This window comes from Trichoderma asperellum, chromosome 1 (assembly GCF_020647865.1).
Source record: "Trichoderma asperellum chromosome 1, complete sequence".
Classification (NCBI taxonomy): domain Eukaryota; kingdom Fungi; phylum Ascomycota; class Sordariomycetes; order Hypocreales; family Hypocreaceae; genus Trichoderma; species Trichoderma asperellum.
In genome coordinates, this window is record NC_089415.1 from 2,726,019 (window position 1) to 2,742,740 (window position 16,722).

Consider the following 16,722-nt stretch of genomic DNA (forward strand, 5'->3'; position numbering starts at 1 on the left):
CTGATAGGGGAGCAGAGGATTCATGGTAAAATGCTAAGATTTGGAATGTGGTGGATATTGAATAAGCACCAGCAGAGTCTCGTTTCAAACAAGCTTCCTTCAGCATTGGCATGTGAGAACTAATTTGATAGTTCATTCGTTAGCTTATACTTGTTTCGTGCACACGGTTCGTTCCACTTTGGGTAATCAGCTCGACGCTTCAAAGTTAGTTGCTAAAAGTGGAACCAACTAGACAGCATCCAACTCCAAAATAGCAACATTTGATGTGGCCTAGAGAATGTAGTTAGTCCATGCATTGCCATTGCGTATCTCCCGTACGATACGCATCTACGTTATTCCAATGTTCGGTCAGAGATTGATAAGGTAGTGTTGCACTGTCAGTTATTCTTTCTTGGCACTCTCTGTTCCGGAAGCCTAACCCAATGCATGAAGCGGTCTAATACCATGTCTCCGGACATAGCACAGCGCCAATCCTATAAATCCGACTAGCCCTGAGCCAACTACGTATCATATCTCACATAATATTCTCAGCGGCCGCTTGATGAGGCGGAAGCGTTAGATCGGAGATGCCCAGCGGAGTCTATCTCCACGGACAATAAGGGAGTACGTAGGAGAGTACCAAATTCTTTGTAATGAGAGAATGAAAGTATTAAACCAAAGTGCCCCCGAGCCTTTTCTTCCATCTTTAAGTTTGAACCATCTCATCAAATATCTAAACTTGATAAATCTTCACAACTGCTTGTTCAACATGTCTGGCGAAGGATACCTCAACCAAGCCAACCTGCACACCCGCGCGAAATGGCGTTCGGCGCTCTTGACCTATCCTGGAAACCTAAAAGAAGCTCTGAAAGAAGCCCAGAAGGATCCTAAAAAGACCCTGTTCGGCGTCGCTCAGGGCATCCCCAGTGTCTTTTTGACAAAGGTCTTTGCTTCTGCCAGACCAGACTTTATCTGGATGGATGTTGAGCATGGCATGTTTGATCGCCTGACCCTCAATGAGTAATGACCAAGGACTCTAGGAACATTTCGATGGGATGTGAGAGTGCTAACCTGCTTGGAACAGCGCCATTCAAGCCGCCCAGCATCACTCCGAGGGTGAGACACTAGTCATTGTGAGAGTACCAAAGGAAGATGAAATAGCACTATCTACGGCCTTGGACGCTGGTGCGTCTGGCATCATCATCCCCCACTGCGAAAGTAAGGAAGAGGTAGAGGAATTTATGAAAAAGATGTACTACCGTAAGTATCAACAGCCAAATGTAAAACAACAAAACGAAAAAACTTGAAGCCAGTCGAGCTTACACATGGACAACAGCCCCTCTGGGCGCCCGTTCATTCAGCCCGTGGACCTTTACTCCCGGCGTCTCAGATCTCTCTCTATACCCAGAGGATTCCTTCAACATGAAGACGTCAAACAACCACATCGCCATCATTCCCCAAATCGAAAGCGTAAAGGGAATCGAAAACGTCGACGAGATTGCTTCAATACCCGGCGTCTCAGCGCTCATGTTCGGACCTGGCGACTTCATGGCAGATGCAAGAGTGCCCCTGGCCCTTGGAGGCCCTCCCCATCCTGTCTTGGCATCTGCCATGGAAAGCATGTCAAAGGCCGGCAAGAAATATGATATTCCGCTCTTTGGGTAAGTTTAACCCCCCAATGTATAGGATAACAATAAAGTTGCTGTTGTTACATGAGCTAAAAACATGATAAAAAAAAAAAAATAGCGGCGCTCTGGCTCCTGAGATGATCCCCATGATGGTAGAGTCGGGCCACCGAGGAATCATGGTCATGTTTGATGTGTGGAGCGTTGCGAACCTGACAAAATCCTCGGTCCAGACCGCGAAAGAATTAATCGGCGCACTTGATAAGAAGCCGAATGGTGAAGCTAAATAAAAGGCGGTGGTTGTATTATAGACTAGAAATATCAACTCGGGTTATGAATCCTCTTCAAACTGCCACACTTCATTCTCTGGGGGGGTCTTCACGCGCAACTCCATGCACAATATTTTCCAACAAGAGGTGACGTGATGATGTTACAAACTTCCCGGGAAACCTCTTGCTTCTTGATGTCCGCATATTCGCAGGTGGACGACTTTTGTGCAAGACACCACTGACTGTCCAATAGCATAATCTGACTCATCATCATAATATTGACAATGGTGGTTGTGAGCTGGATGGTCTCCCGCAGAATGCGCCGATGTGCTGATTGGCTAGCGATTTGGCGGTGAGAATCACAAAACGAGGAATTGGGCAACAACAGCCAGACACTTGACATGCAGCGAACATCAAGACGGCCAGGTCATGACCTACTTCTAAGGCACGCTGATAACAGTACAAAGCTCGTTCTCAAGTATGTAATAGGAGTTAATAAACTATGGCTACGTGTACCATCTACTCACGCAAATGTAGTTACTCAACAAAAAGCAAGTGTCAGCTATGACAACACTCAAATATCAGCCCCTTATACAGGCGCGAGAGATTCGACTCATTGACATCTTTCCTGGAAACACGTCCGATATAGTACGAGTCCATCTCTACCACAGCATTCTAAGCCAAGAAAACCCGCCTCACTATGAAGCCCTGTCGTACGTATGGGGCTCTGCTGACGATCGAGTCGCGGTCGAGGTTCAGCTTGCGGATTCGGCTGCTGGTGTTGCTCACCTCGCAAGGTTGATGGTCACGCCGAACCTAACGACGGCGTTGAGACACCTACGTTACCCAGACCGGCCACGTACTGTCTGGGCAGATGCTATCTGCATTAACCAGGAAGACCACGCCGAACGGTCCAGGCAGGTCCTGTTAATGGCGGATGTCTACCACCGTGCGAACAGGGTCATCGCTTTCCTTGGGCCCGAATGCGACGACAGCACATACGCCCTTGACACCCTGGAGCATGTGGGCGCCATGGTGCAAGTCAACTTTGCCAATGGCGATGTGAGTCCATCTCTTGCAGGTGGTGATGAGCTGCACTGGGCGGACATGCAGCAGCCTCCGCCATTCGGCCATCGCGCAATGCTCGCCATTTACCACCTGATTGATCGCGAATGGTTTGACCGAGTCTGGATCCGACAGGAAATTGGACTGGGCTACCGTGGCGCAGTGCTGCTGTGCGGCAATAAACAGACCCCATGGCAGCACTTTTCGCGCGCTGTCTTCACGCTCCGGCGCAAGCCTTTAACCCATGAAGGACTAATGGGTGTTTTGGACGCAGCTCAGAGGCGAGCTTTCGGAGACCGCCTCAGCAGGGTCGATACAGTCGCCTTGTATTCGGTTCGCGGGTTTCGGCTGGCGAACCTTCGGAGACAGATCGCAGGGTCGCGCTGTTCGGACGCTCGAGACCGGATATACGGCGTGCTGGGCAGCCTCCGCGAGGTAGAGCGCGGCATCGGAATCGTCCCCGACTATACGCTTACAGTTGCTGAGGTCTATACCGACGCCGCGCGCAAGCAGATGCTGCACACGGGGGGGCTCACGCTCTTCAGCCAGTGTGATCTCAGCGCAAGGCCACGTTTCCCTGAACTGCCCAGCTGGGTCCCCGACTGGTCGACCGAGTTGTCGTCTTCCATTATGCACGCCTTTGTACCGCTGCTGCTATCCGACTTGCCTGCCTTTGATCTAATCGATGGCCGCCTGATTCGTGCTTGGGGTATCCGCTGCGGAACGGTAAGCCGAGTCATTCCAATCAGCGAGGTGCTGTCGGATAAAGGAAGCAGCCTTGCGGATGTCATGCTGGAGATGCGGAGAGTATTCCACGACGCGTACAAGGCCGTTGCCGCTCAATGCAGCCACGAGGGGTTTCTGACGGCCTTTGCTCGCGCTCTCTGGCTTGGCGATTTTGCCGACCGATGGTTCCCTGCTTCGTCTCACCGGCCGCCATTCGAGGACTGCGTTGCTCTGACTGCTGCCATTGTGGGCGAGTGGCCTGGCCATGGCAAAATACCCACGCTGCCGTTTTCTGATCCCGTCGCCGCTCTATATCTCGATATCGTCCGCGACGCTTGTAGAACCCGCGCGTTATTGCTAGCACAAGACGGATACGTCGGTCTGGCGCCAGGAACGACTGCGGTCGGCGATGACGTGGTCATGTTATTCGGATGTAATGCGCCCATAGTAGTGCGTTCTGCTGCTACCAATGCCGTCTATCCACAATCATCTGGCCATGACCCTTTAATATCGCATACGCAGTACCGCGTAGTGGGCGAGTGCTTCGTCCATGGCATGATGGACGGCGAGATCATCCTCGGAGATCTGCCCCATAACGTCCACAGTCAGTTCAATGCGCTCAAGTTTGATCGCAGTGCGAGATACATTGACGTAAAAACGAAAATAGCGCGCGAGGAAGATCCAAGAACGCAATCTTTCTTGGCTAGACTGGTGGAGAAAGAGATTTTGAGTCTTCCGACCTTGGAGTGTTTTGAAAAGTTTGGAAAGATGAAGGCATTGACAAAAGCAGGGTACAATGTGCAAACTTTTGATCTTATTTAGGCTTTACTTATGGTACTGAGTCGTTCTAGCCCAAATATATGTCGCAAGGTCCAATTACTCGCTAACCACGCATATTTAGTGTACATGTAGACTGGAGATCAACCCAAAAGATGTGCCTATTGCCTTAAAAAAAGTGCCTAATCTTGAGAAACCTTTAAATAAACCTCATGCGTCGTGAACCAAAAGTACAGCTGGCCTTTCATTTCATAATGCTCCCATATCAACTCCTTATCTTGAACATGTAGCTGATTTTGAAAGTCAAAGACAACATGTATACCCTTGCATGATAATTTATGCTTTCCGCATGTTGGTTGATAGGTGCTAGCATACGATATGCTCGATGGCTTCTGATACCTGTGGACAGAATCCATGCCTATACGGCACTGTCCAAGGGCTCTCTTTAAGCCATTGTTATACTCAATCATTATGCCTTTGCATAATTTCGTTAGCCTGTCAGTAAAGATAGAAATGCTTAATACATTCTCCAGTGACGCTGACGACGAGCATGCAGCAGGCAGGGGCGGTACATCTGATTGGATGCCACAAGCTATAATCTTATAATTCGTGTCAGCCTTGATGACTGAGGCGCCGCTGTTGCATGGACTACTGTGGATGAGTGTAGCATGCTGCTGTTCTGCTGCTGTATATAATGTTTCATAGACTGGGGCTTTTGTCGGCGGAATACCAATCATGTATTGTCCAGAGGCCATCTGCAACTGAATAGGTATATTAGCTTAATCCTTGACCCGTTATAATCCATTCTTTTATAGGTACTTACTGTAATAGAGTGTGGCTCGCGCAGTGGAGCGCTACGCCTGACACCGATTGCGTTAATCTTGTCGTTGGCGGCCAGTGGTATGTATATCCAGATGAGACGGCATCCGTGGAAAGAACTCATATATTCAAATGTCTCTGAGTGGCGCAAGTCTCGATGGCCATGTCCATATATACCAACTATCTTACTGCCAGTTATCCCTGTGATGAAGAAGGAGATTCCCGTGCAGTGACGGGGATCTAGACTGGTGGCGACGAAATGGGAGGACAAGTACATAGACGTAGACGAAGCTGCAGCGTTCCCATGATTTTTAATGTCTAGAAAATTCGGCATAGGTATTGGTGCGCTCCAGACGTTGATACTTGATGCCATGGGAAGGTGTAAGCGGCTCCTCCCGAGCTGGGGAACATGAATGTCAGTATAAATAATGGTATGTATAGCAACGTAAGTGGACATGTTGCAGTACATACCCTGAATTCTACATGCATTGATTTTACAGTCTCCACCGGCTCTATTATCAATACATTGGGGTGAATGGAGATTTGGGCCGCTAAAGTTGCTGAATGTTCAGATAATCTGTTTATCGACTTGATGCCTCGAGAGTCGATAATGAGACACACACAAGGGTCGGCAAGCTCGTCTTGCACAAGCTTGAGAGAACCATCGGGGGAACCGTTGCGAGACCAGCACAGCACCTCAGAAAGCGCACAGGTAATGGCTTCTTCTTCATCCGCTGTAGCAAAGTTCAGTTCCTCCACAAGTTGGAGTGCGGCATCAAATCTCCAAATTATGCTAGACTGCGAATAAGTCTGGATGAGGGTGGCGATTTCTGGAAGAAACTCCTTCTTGAAGCCACAGAGTCTACTTATAACGCTGGGAGATGGATCTGCGAGAGCGCTGTAGCTAGGCAGCTTGAGAGGCGCCATGCTTTTCCAAGGATATCTCCACGTTGCTGCGAGCCATAGGCGCCTGAAATCTCGTCTGTAGCCGCCGTTGAATTGGGAGTCGCGCCTATACTTGTAGCTTTTAAAGGCCTGGCGGCATAGCTGGAAGCAATCCGTGTGCATCGTGATGCTTTCTTCCGTGCCAAGGTCGAGAGGACGGTCTGGTATCTTGTAGAAGACATGGTCGCCTGTTTTCGACTGCTGAGCATAACCGCTAGCTGAAAACTCGTACGCATTGTACACCAGACATGTAGACGTAGTCTCGGTGAAGAGCACTGCAAACGTCAGATTAACCGTCTTCCTGAATGTAGAGCATCTCATCTTACGTGCGACAGTACGCTCACCAGGCACAAATAGCTGTCCACAGGCGCCACATTGTGGATGGATGCAGACGTGCGGTGGTGGTCTCTCATCACTCTTGGCTTCCATGGTATCAAGCAGGGTTTCGAGGGCACGTATATTCGTTCGCAGGTTGTCGTCGCACTGCAATGGGCATAACATAACATAGCATAACATAACACAACAATACAGAGCTTGTCACATACAGCACCCAAGAAGCAACACCTCGTGTATCTCGAGACGATGGAAAGGCGCGTATTTAAGTCATTTCGTGCGGCGGCGCCCTTGGGCAGCACGAGCTGAAAGCCTCGCTGGCGAATTGCACATCTACATTGCGCCCCACACGACCTTGGTGACTTGTTGTGATGCAAGGGGGCTGAAAAAGAGAAGAAGCAAAAAGAAGAAAAAAATCAGGCTGCGTATCGTCATAAAAGACTTGCAGTGGCAGGCCGTGGCGTTTTCTTTCGCGCTGCTGCTGCACCTGTCTCCAAATGCCTAATGTGTACAGGCACTAACTAATACTGCACTTGCTGGTTCCACTTCCAGAGATCGATCAGCAGCATCTACCACTACTGCCACCTACTGCGCGGGTGAAAGTGGAACCAGCCTCGTGCCTTGTATCCACTCCACTCCATAGAATTACATATAATAACTGGTGATTTTAACTGGAAGCTTGAGGCTCCTTGCTGCTTCTCAAGTATGTATCAACTACGTCTAATTAGGTAACTCCTCACTAACACGGCGACCCGATTTTTCTTCTTCTTCTTCTTTTTTTTTTTTTTTTTTTACAATTATGAGTTTATTCAAAAATCATTCAAAAGCAGAGTAGATCTAGTCGGCGCAATGCTGTCTGAAATTGCGTCGTATATAGGAGAATGCTTGTCGTCTGTAGTGTCGCCGCTTTTGTCGCGGAAGTTGACGTGGAAGCTGTCCAACTCTCATTAGCTTGATCCAACTCGGAGTACTGAAATACATGTTAGCAACCCGGTCACTGATCTCACGGTAGAGATGAGGTAGTAGACACGCTCCTAAAGCATTGCTGCGGCGTGGGCTACCATCTTGCATGTCCATCTGGTCATCTCAAATTCTTTCCTCCTCGTCTTGGATATGAATCTACCTTGTACAGATCCGCTGGCCCGTCTCTTCCAGTTTTGCAGTGTCAACCCATTACTCATAGCCGCGGCTGAGCCTTGGTTGCACGTATGCGAAGCGCCGTCTGCTTCTTTCTGGCTATGCATTTCTCGCGGATACAAGGCATGTAGTGCTCAATGTTGACCGTTGCGAAGATACCCAGTCTGTTGGAGTGTCGTTTGAGTCTATTGGAGGGAAGTGTGCTCAAAGCCTCTCATACGGATGAACACGGTTGAATTCGGGCGCTACGTGGTTGAGTGTCATGTCAAAGATGGATACAAATGTAAAAATATAAGATAGGGTACATGTAACCCTCGGTTTTCTAATCTTTTAAAGTATATCTCAGATTATACAACCAAACGACCAATTTCTCTGGCCTCGCGTAGCAACTTTTTATTTCCATAGTGACTTGACTACGCTTACTGACCTATAAGTACACGTCTATTCAAGAATGAGGGCGCACCACGAACAATCCGAATCAGATATTTCTACGCACAAAGTCCGTTATCGCAAATGTATTTAAATACATTCCACTATGAATGTTCAAACAAGCCAAACATAGCTTTCTATATCAAACACCCGCCCATCATCATCGGCGGATATATTCCAAGGTGAGATGTTGTTGGAGCACGCGCCTTCGCAGATTGCCTCCCAACAGCTTTACCATATCTCGCCAACTCTATACCTGCACGCACATGGCAATTCCCCATCATGCTTTATATACCTAAATAAAGTGCATTCTGCCTCGTCCAATGATAACATGAGCTCTTCGAGTCGTGGTAGGTGCCAGCCGACAAAACTATAATCCGGCGCCGGGAGCATCTATGGCCAGCCCGCACTTGAGCCTAGAATAAAACCTACCTTAGTAGTAGCTTAACTTGAACAAACCTCAAAGCTCCATCATCGCACGCACAGCGCGCTCATGCCGCATTTTGTTTGTTTGCAAAGATGGAACCAAAACCAGGTACTGTCCCGTCCCGCATGTGCCGACACTCGACTTGATTCGCGCGGTCTCGGTTGAGAGGCGCCACGGCATTCAGCTCCGTTTGTCCCACCTCAGCTTGGCCTCAACTCCACCTCCGCCGAACAGAGAAAATGCTGTGGCTGGGGGCGCCTTTTGGTGGGCGGCGGGTGGCTGGGCGCCTTTTTTCTGCTCTAGTCGCGGCTCGTTGCCGCCCATCCATCCCACCTTGTGCCTGACCTTGGCTGAGCTTGGCTTCTGCGCGAGGTTCGAGCCAACAGACGGACCCGGCAAGCAGAGAAATTCGCCAGCTCGAGTCGACGACAGGGAAACAAAGACAAACTTTTGTTGTTCGCTTACGCACGCACCCACCCGCTCACTCACTCGGCTGGCCATCCTCGACGCCCCAAGATCATGTCCCGTTGAGCGAGACATACAAAAAGAAAGCAGCGGACCCCTGAAAGCGACATGATGCAGCTGCTGCACAAATACAGCCCATCGTCATCGTCATCGTCATCCTACTGAGACGGCCCTCGTTGCATTGCATAGCGTGTACCGATTCGCCAATCTTCTTTCTTCACCGTACCCGATCTCGCTTTGGGCTCTCGAGACTTTTTTTCCCTCTCCTACGACAGCACTTCAGCTCTCATTTCTATCTCCTTCTCGGCTCTTCCTCTCGCCCCGCTTGTGTCTCTCTGTCTTGTTGTCTCCAGCGCTAAGCTGTGATATACACATCCCGTCAGCTAGACCGGTGCTTTGCGCACCCACCAGCGTTTCGGTGGACAGAGACAGACAGACAAGCCAAGACAAAGAAGAGAGAGAAAAAAAACATGCCTGCTCTGCCATCTTTTCCACGGCGGCTGATTGGTGAGCTTACCAATACCCCAGCCCTTGCCGCCTCTTCGTCGCTTCCAACAAGAGCCATCGATGGCGACGCCGCCACCCTCGTCGCTCGCCAGCAAGAGACGCCTACCTTCGTCGTCATCCCCGAGACGTACAATGCGACTCACAGCTCCCTCTCAACCGGCGCCATCGTCGGCGTCGTTATCGGCTCCGCCGCCGGCTTCATCCTGCTGCTGATGATCTTGTACACCATTCTCGGCTTCGGCCCGTTCTCCGGCCTCTTCCGCACCAAGGAAGTGGTCGAGACCAAATCATACGTCTCACGCAGTATGCTGAGTTCGGCACGCCCAAAGACCAAGAAACCCAGGAGGAAAGTGCCCACCATGCGTGCCGCCGATATCCTGTCGATCCGACGAGAGCGCACGACAAGGACGACCAAGCGCAGGACTGAGAGGAGAGGGAAAGCACCCGAAATAGTTGAGCCCATGAGAAGAAAGAGGGAGCCGTCGCCACTAACCACCATCACTTCTTCATCCTCTGGCGCGCCCGGCCGAGCACCGAGGGACCACCTGCCCTCCGACTACGACGAGGAAAACGAAGTGGTGGTCATTGAGGAAACTACGCCGTCTTCAAGACGGCATAGCCGTAAAGCTGGTCCTTCCAGGGACACGGGCAAGGGGAGACGATCAAGCAGCCGGAGGTCTGGCTACAGTGAAGACGATGACAGGAGATACCGCCGCTAAACCGCCGCTTGGCAGTTAGCAACTTATTCATTATTCCCCTTTCAGAATCTTCTTTCCCTCTCCTTATGTTGCAGGCAATGTATAATGATGATGCTATGCTGGACGCTTGTTAAAATCAATTTGGTGGAAGAGCAGTTATTGGCGTTTTTTCTTTCTTTAGACAAACATACTTTTCACCTGCATAGCTAGCATGTTGACGATGATGACGAACAAGTATAATGGAAAGCGCATCTTAATTTTCAGCCATTTACATACCTAAATACACCATGCAATTTATACTTTCATGCACTAGGTATATACGTATATATAGGTAAATACCTACGTAAATATGTGCGTATATGTATATATAAACACTCAAACCAGGTATTATCCGTTTCCAGATGCTACCATTCATAGCTCTTCCATCCATATTCATGAGTAAGAATATTAAAAAAAAAATTAAGAAAAGTGAAGATAGTCCCGAGATATGATCAACACAAAAGACCCCCATGCATATGATAAACCATCAGTGCAAAAAAAAAAAAAAAAAAAAAAAAAAAAAAAAAAAGGAAAAAGGAAAAAGGAAAAACAAAGCAAAGGAAAGAATACGAAGCCAAACGAAAAAAGATTATTGGGTATGCACGTATATGTTGAAAAATTATCCATCGCCTTCTTACAGGGTCATGGATCCCTCGTCAGGTCCTTCTCTTCCTCTTCCTGTCGACCCCATATCATTCCCGTCATTGTGTCCGCCAGCGCCATTCGATCCACCAAAGGCGGCGTTCCCTCCTTGGGGTCCGCCAAAGAAGAAGGAATCAAAGGGATTCATCGCCGAGGATGACGCCTCAGCGTAGTCGTTGTGTATGCCCTCCCAGTTCAAGCCAAATCCAAAGTCCATCTGGCCTTGGTCCATGCCGCCTCCGAAGCCGCCGCCATTAGACCCGGTGCCCAGCGTCTGCAAAAAATCCATTGTTTGCGCATCGGGGTACTCCATATGCCCCTGCATCCCAAACTGTTGCTGCTGCTGCGGTTGGGGAGTCAGGAACGGGTTCCCGCCGCTGGTGCTGCTGGGCGTGGCCTGGCGAGGCACAGACGGCGAGGCAATCATTGACTGATCCACAACAGAACTTCCGTCGTCGTAGCTGCCTGTTCGCCGTGAGGGGCTTGGCCGACCATGGCTGTGCGAGTGTGCCATTGCCACTGGTGGAGTGGCCATATCTCCACCGGTTGAGAGGCTGGGTGATGAAAGGCTGTCGCCCATTGCCAAGTCAAACTGGAATTGCTGCTGCTGATGCTGATGTTGCTCAGGCTGCTGATGCTGATGCTGGGGTGGGTGTCGATGCCGAGGCGCTGCTGGCCTCTTAGGCGTTATATCTGAAGGCGTAGGAGCCCAGTTGGTAGTCTCTCTTCGAGTAGGTGGTCGCCGTGATTGCATGACGGGCGAACCGAAACCGCCTTTCGAGTTGGCCATCTGGATGGTGGCCTTGGCTGTTCGGTCAAAAGCGTCGCGGCAAGTCTCTGCCGGAGGGCATTTGTCAATCATGTCGGTGAATACTGACTTTGCTGCCAGCACTGTAAAGTCTACTTCATCCATAGTCTGTTATACATTTTTTAAAGTCAACCGTCCAGCTCCTTTCTAAATTTTGTGAATAAAAGAAATGACATTCGTGGGCACTTACCAGGCGGCTTCTCACAGTGGGAGAATGCCATATGGCGTAAAGGTAGGATATGCCTGCCATGAACAAATGGTGGGTAGACAGATACGTGTAGCTTACGAGGCTGCTCAGATGCAGCTGTCTATATATACGCAGAATCTTTTGTCCTGCCTCGGCAACTTTAAGGTATATGCGCTCCTCGTCTTCTCGTAATTCGGCTGTAAAGGCCGTAGGGCTGTTGACCTCGTTGGAAGGGTTATACTCTCCCTCAAACATGGTAGGGATACTCAAGCTCTGCTTATACAGCAGCACAATGGCTTGCCAGTAGTTCAGGTCTAGGAATTCCGTCGAGAAGGCTACCCCAGTTTCATGTTTTAAAGGCGCTTGGTCCTTCCATTCACGAAGTCTCCGGTCAATGTCAATTCGCCATGATCTATACGAGTCAAACTGGACAAGATACGGGGATGGCAACTGTCTGTTCATCTCAGGATAGAGTGTCCTCGCGTGGGCTCCAGTCCTGGCGATTTGGGCCTGATTATATTGCAGGACTTGAAGGATCTCCGACTGCAGTATGCGCAGCCTAAAATAATGGTGAGCAACGCGCTTATAGCTCGGCTCTTCGCTAGATGGGCGTGGACTACCAAAGCTATTGGGTGTGATAAAATCATCGTCAAGAATGGAAGGGAACTCGGTCGTGATGACATGGTCGCTGATACCAAACGGTCTACCGACGCAGGTGCTTACAAGCCGGTCAAACGAATAAGTACACCACCACAGTCGACGCCTCATGTCACGGATCCAGAGACGTCTCGCTCGGTCCGAGCCGCCACCGCTAGGGTCTCGCGGATCGTTTACAGAGCCATCAGAGGGATTATGGCCAGAGGAATTCTGCCCACCACCGTTGTCTATATCCCCTCCGTCTTCGTGATGGAGGCCAAGGTCAACTGCAAGGCGCACTGCCACGCCAGTGATATACCATAGGCCTGGCGGAACAGGTCGGAGAAGTGCAAAGTTGGCCAGCAAAAGGACGGCCTGCAGTACCTCAAGCCCACCTCCACTGCTGCTGAGACACTCCTCAAGGTGGACGATTGCGCTTGCGTGGTATTCCTCCGGCTGGCATTGGTTCCTGCTACGTTGAAACGACAGTCCACCACCGCCAGAAGCCTCCGCTTTGATTGGCTCGCCGACGATGACACCACAACCAATAGCAAAGACCATGTTGAGCATGTATAATTCCCTCGCGCTAAGATCCGGGCCGTCAGGAGCATACGCCCGCTCAAAGGTGCGCATAAACTCCCCGCGGTGCAGGATGGGAATCTGCGGATTTGCATGCTCAAAGTAAAGCGTCACCAGACGCATGGCCACGTCCCTGGTCGGAAAGGTGGCCGGTTGGATGGTGGGTCGAGTATGTAAACCGAAGAATGAGTCGCGCATAGAAGTGCCGGCCCCAGTCGGGTTCGGGTGATGAGAAGAGACAGGCTTCTCAGAGCCGCCATTTTGGTCCGGTACCGAATACTGGACGGCTGCAAGTACAACACGGGCAAACGAGACGCCTGATGTGGAGGCAAGCGATCGCGGCTTCGATGAGCTGACAATATTCATCATAGCAGGGCTCTGATCGCCCTGCTTCTTTGCTGGAAGCAGCGCACCATCCAGTCTCTGGCTATGGTGACTATGAGGCCGCGGGGTGCGGTGATCTGTGTATTCCGAGTGGCTAGAGTAACTGTTATCGCGTACGGCCGGGAAGCTGCCGTCTGCTCCGGGCCGGGAGCATAGGTCGAGATCCTCCGCCGGCGGGAACGGGATATTTTTAGATTCCAGGAGCTTCTCCAGCACTTCGACACGGGTTTCAAGATAGAAGACATAGCTGCGGGTTTCACAATTAGCAACGTTATACAAACAATTGGCATTGATATCAAAGATGCAAACAAATTCAACGACATGACGTAGACATAAAGAAACGATTTTCAACAAATGGTGTATTTGGTGAATTCTGTTGCTGGTCATCGACTTACCTTCTAGGAATCTCCTTCTTTGTTATAGGGTCATAGCCAACGCAAGGGACGCCGACCTTGCTGCAGCTCGCGCAGCTAGGCAGCTTCTGATCGCACCTATTTTTGCGAAGTCGACAGCGATTGCACGCGCTCACGTTGCGAAAATTGCTGCTCTGCCCAGGCTTGCCAGTCGGCGCAAGGCCGTCGCCAGCAGCGGCAGCGACAGCAGCCGCGGTGGTGGTTGTGGAGGCGGTGCTACCATCAGCCGCAGCACCAGCAGCGTCAGTTGCGCCCGCACCGAGACCGGGACCGGGACCGGGACCGGGGCCTGGCGCAGCAGAGACAGAGGCAGAGGAGACAGAGAGGCCGGGGTGCACAGCAGCCGAGGCACTGGCCTCGCTGCGACCGCTGCTGGTGCTGCTCGCCGCCCCTCCTAGATTCGCATCGCCGGCTTGCTGCTCAGGGCTCGAGAATCCGTTGCGCGATGACGTGCCGTCGTACGAGTCCTGCCGCTGACGCTTGACGCTTTGCTGGAGGATCGGAGACGGCGGGCTATGCGTGGGCATGGTTTAGGAGCAATGAGGCAAGGTTGGCTGTGCTAGGCTGACGGTTCCCCCAACGAGACGAGCTGCTGGCGAGATTTGGGGTCGGGGGGTGCGGCGTTAGATCCTCTGGGGGGGAAAGAGAAAAGAAGAAGAGCCCAGTGCAGAGTCTAGGAAAGGAGAAGAAGAGAGGGTCGCGGCGGCAGCAGCTTGCATGCGAGTACACACAACCGATACAGATGCCGTCTCCGTTTTTTTTTCTCTTATCCCTTGCCTCTTCCTCCCGTCTCTCTGGTGCTCTCACGCAGACAACCAAGTCAGGCGGGCAGTAATAATGACAAGGGGAGCAGTTCTCGGCCTAGATGGGCAAATCGGACAGGACACCTCAACGTCAGATCGCAGCTTATCCAGCGGGGGAGGTGGGACAGCGCGTATGCAGAACACAGAGACTCGATTCGATTCGACTCACCTCTGGGCTTCTCTGTAGTTTCTGTTGCACAAGCTCCTGTCTATATGAAACAAGTTTTCTTTCTCTTTCTCTTTGCCTTCTACTCCGTATTCTGCACTCTCTTCTCTTTTCTTACTGTCCTCGGCCTTCTCTCTCGCGCTCTCTCTCCCTCCCTCGTTTTCTTCTTTAATGTATATTCAACAGCTGGCCAATCCTATGCTCGGCTTCCCTGGCTCCGCTATCCCATCGTCCAGACTCAAACAAAGGCCGAATATCGGCCACGTATAAAACTAGGCGGTTGTCGAGGCCAAAATTCCTAGTCCTGCCGGATTTGACGGCACGTCGACGGAGCAGAAAGTGCTGAGCGGTAGGCAACAAGCATCAAATCAACCATCCATGAATCGAGGCGTTTTGGTTGCGGCGCATAACCGAAAGACGTTGAGCGTGCAAGACGAAAGGGCGCGGAACAAACGCCCCGGGCGCGTCGAGCTCAGAGGCTGGAGAGATGGCTCGGGAAGCTTCCCCGGATGGGATAAATATGCAGTTGATAGACGCAGGAATCGGCAATGCAGATCAAGGCACAGTCGTCTGCGCGAGCGATAGGACAGGACAGGCCTTCCGGGTCAGAACAAGGTCGGGTAGGGATGCAGCTTCAGCACCGTCGGATCGAAGGAAAGGGCCCAGAGACCAGGTATGTCATGTAGTTGCTTGGGGGAGAGGGAAAAAAGATGGTGGGTAGTTGGAGTTGGCGATAAAAGCACGAGTAGCGTCCTTCAGATAGCGAACCCCACGGCACCAGCTAGCTCGGCATCGTATACTTACGAATAGCGGGGGACCACGCCGACCGCGCGTGTACCTGCTAATTGAGCACTACCATTTAGCGGCGGCTTCAAGTGGCACTGACACTGGTCGATTCTGTTACTTATTTAGCGCCTTCTGCGCGCTGCTAGCACAGGTAACGGTGCTAACAGTGCCAGTATAAGGCAATAGATGGTACTGCTAGCAGCAGAGTTCCTAGCAGTTGATAAGAGCACAGAGCAGAGCGATAGAGAGGCCCCTCCCTCGGGCTGAACCAGCCGCCTGGCGCAAGCCAAGTCCCCGCATTCAGACTGCATCTCTCCTCTCTATTTCCCTATTTCCTTATTTCTCTTACTTCAAGTCCTCTTTAGCGGCCAGCCACGCAGCCACACCCCGACTATTTCTAGGTTCTTTAATTTAGCCGAGCAATAGCCTGGATCCCTTGTTTCTGGAAACACAAGCGCTCAAGAGCCTCGCCCCCGGATTTTGCTGCCAGGCTCGTGATTGCAGTCCCTTCTTTATATAGGCTGAGGGATGAGCAGTGCTGCTGCATGCTGATGTAAGTTCTACTGAGAGCCTCGGTGAAAAAGAAAAAGAAAAAAAAAAAAAAAAATACCCGCTTGGTAATATTACGGGGTAGATAGAGATAACTCGATAACCAACGGCTCACGCACGACACAGAGCGTGTATAACCCAGGTTGTCTCCACATATGTCTGCCTTAGTCAACACTGCGTTTCTAGTGCTTTGTGTTGCTACGGTATTGCTATTGAGCAGCTACCGAGTAGATAGTGCTGCTACGTTGAGGGTCTTCACAGTTAGGTAGTATCTATTCATAGTGCTGTATAGATGAGCTCAATACTAAACCTACAAAGAACCGTGCATACAATACACCGTTGTGCTCTCTTTTTGAAAGTCTCTCTCTCTCTCTCTCACTCTCTCTCTCTCTTTCTTTATACTACATCTCCAGGTATCCGGATTTCCGAATATAGCTATACATACGCCTACAAAGAGAGACTTGAGCTTCATCCTTATCTATACCAGACAAGGCCCGGTGGATCACAGAGTATGTACAGCCCCCTACAG

At 50.8% G+C, this 16,722-nt stretch overlaps 5 protein-coding genes across 6 annotated transcripts; 3 read left to right on the forward strand and 2 right to left on the reverse strand.

The window, feature by feature from the left end:
* Positions 1–579: 579 nt before the first annotated feature.
* TrAFT101_000850 (uncharacterized protein) lies at positions 580–2,075 on the forward strand. 2 transcript variants are annotated; one of them, XM_024907479.2, is made up of 4 exons: positions 580–999; positions 1,064–1,239; positions 1,316–1,640; positions 1,726–1,985. In XM_024907479.2, the coding sequence occupies exons 1-4, from the start codon at positions 641–643 to the stop codon at positions 1,892–1,894; spliced, it is 1,029 nt and encodes a 342-aa protein (XP_024765083.2). In that variant the 5' UTR covers positions 580–640; the 3' UTR covers positions 1,895–1,985. The 2 variants fall into 2 exon arrangements, with proteins under 2 accessions (XP_024765083.2, XP_065982271.1); XM_066126172.1 differs by having other exon boundaries at positions 1,316–2,075.
* Positions 2,076–2,301: 226 nt separating this feature from the next.
* On the forward strand, positions 2,302–4,577 carry TrAFT101_000851 (uncharacterized protein). The gene is made up of 2 exons (XM_024907480.2): positions 2,302–2,351; positions 2,411–4,577. The coding sequence occupies exon 2, from the start codon at positions 2,438–2,440 to the stop codon at positions 4,484–4,486; it is 2,049 nt and encodes a 682-aa protein (XP_024765084.1). The 5' UTR covers positions 2,302–2,351; positions 2,411–2,437; the 3' UTR covers positions 4,487–4,577.
* On the reverse strand, positions 4,165–6,900 carry TrAFT101_000852 (uncharacterized protein). The gene is made up of 4 exons (XM_024909397.2): positions 6,532–6,900; positions 5,732–6,480; positions 5,265–5,660; positions 4,165–5,202 (listed from the first exon to the last, which is right to left on the reverse strand). The coding sequence occupies exons 1-4, from the start codon at positions 6,719–6,721 to the stop codon at positions 4,624–4,626; spliced, it is 1,914 nt and encodes a 637-aa protein (XP_024765085.2). The 5' UTR covers positions 6,722–6,900; the 3' UTR covers positions 4,165–4,623.
* Positions 6,901–9,466: 2,566 nt separating this feature from the next.
* TrAFT101_000853 (uncharacterized protein) lies at positions 9,467–10,222 on the forward strand (the record flags this gene model as incomplete). Its single annotated transcript, XM_024899100.1, has 1 exon — positions 9,467–10,222. The coding sequence occupies one exon, from the start codon at positions 9,467–9,469 to the stop codon at positions 10,220–10,222; it is 756 nt and encodes a 251-aa protein (XP_024765086.1).
* Positions 10,223–10,776: 554 nt separating this feature from the next.
* On the reverse strand, positions 10,777–15,624 carry TrAFT101_000854 (uncharacterized protein). Its single transcript, XM_024905938.2, has 4 exons — positions 14,862–15,624; positions 13,872–14,750; positions 11,881–13,723; positions 10,777–11,798 (listed from the first exon to the last, which is right to left on the reverse strand). The coding sequence occupies exons 2-4, from the start codon at positions 14,414–14,416 to the stop codon at positions 10,875–10,877; spliced, it is 3,312 nt and encodes a 1,103-aa protein (XP_024765088.2). The 5' UTR covers positions 14,417–14,750; positions 14,862–15,624; the 3' UTR covers positions 10,777–10,874.
* Positions 15,625–16,722: the final 1,098 nt, after the last annotated feature.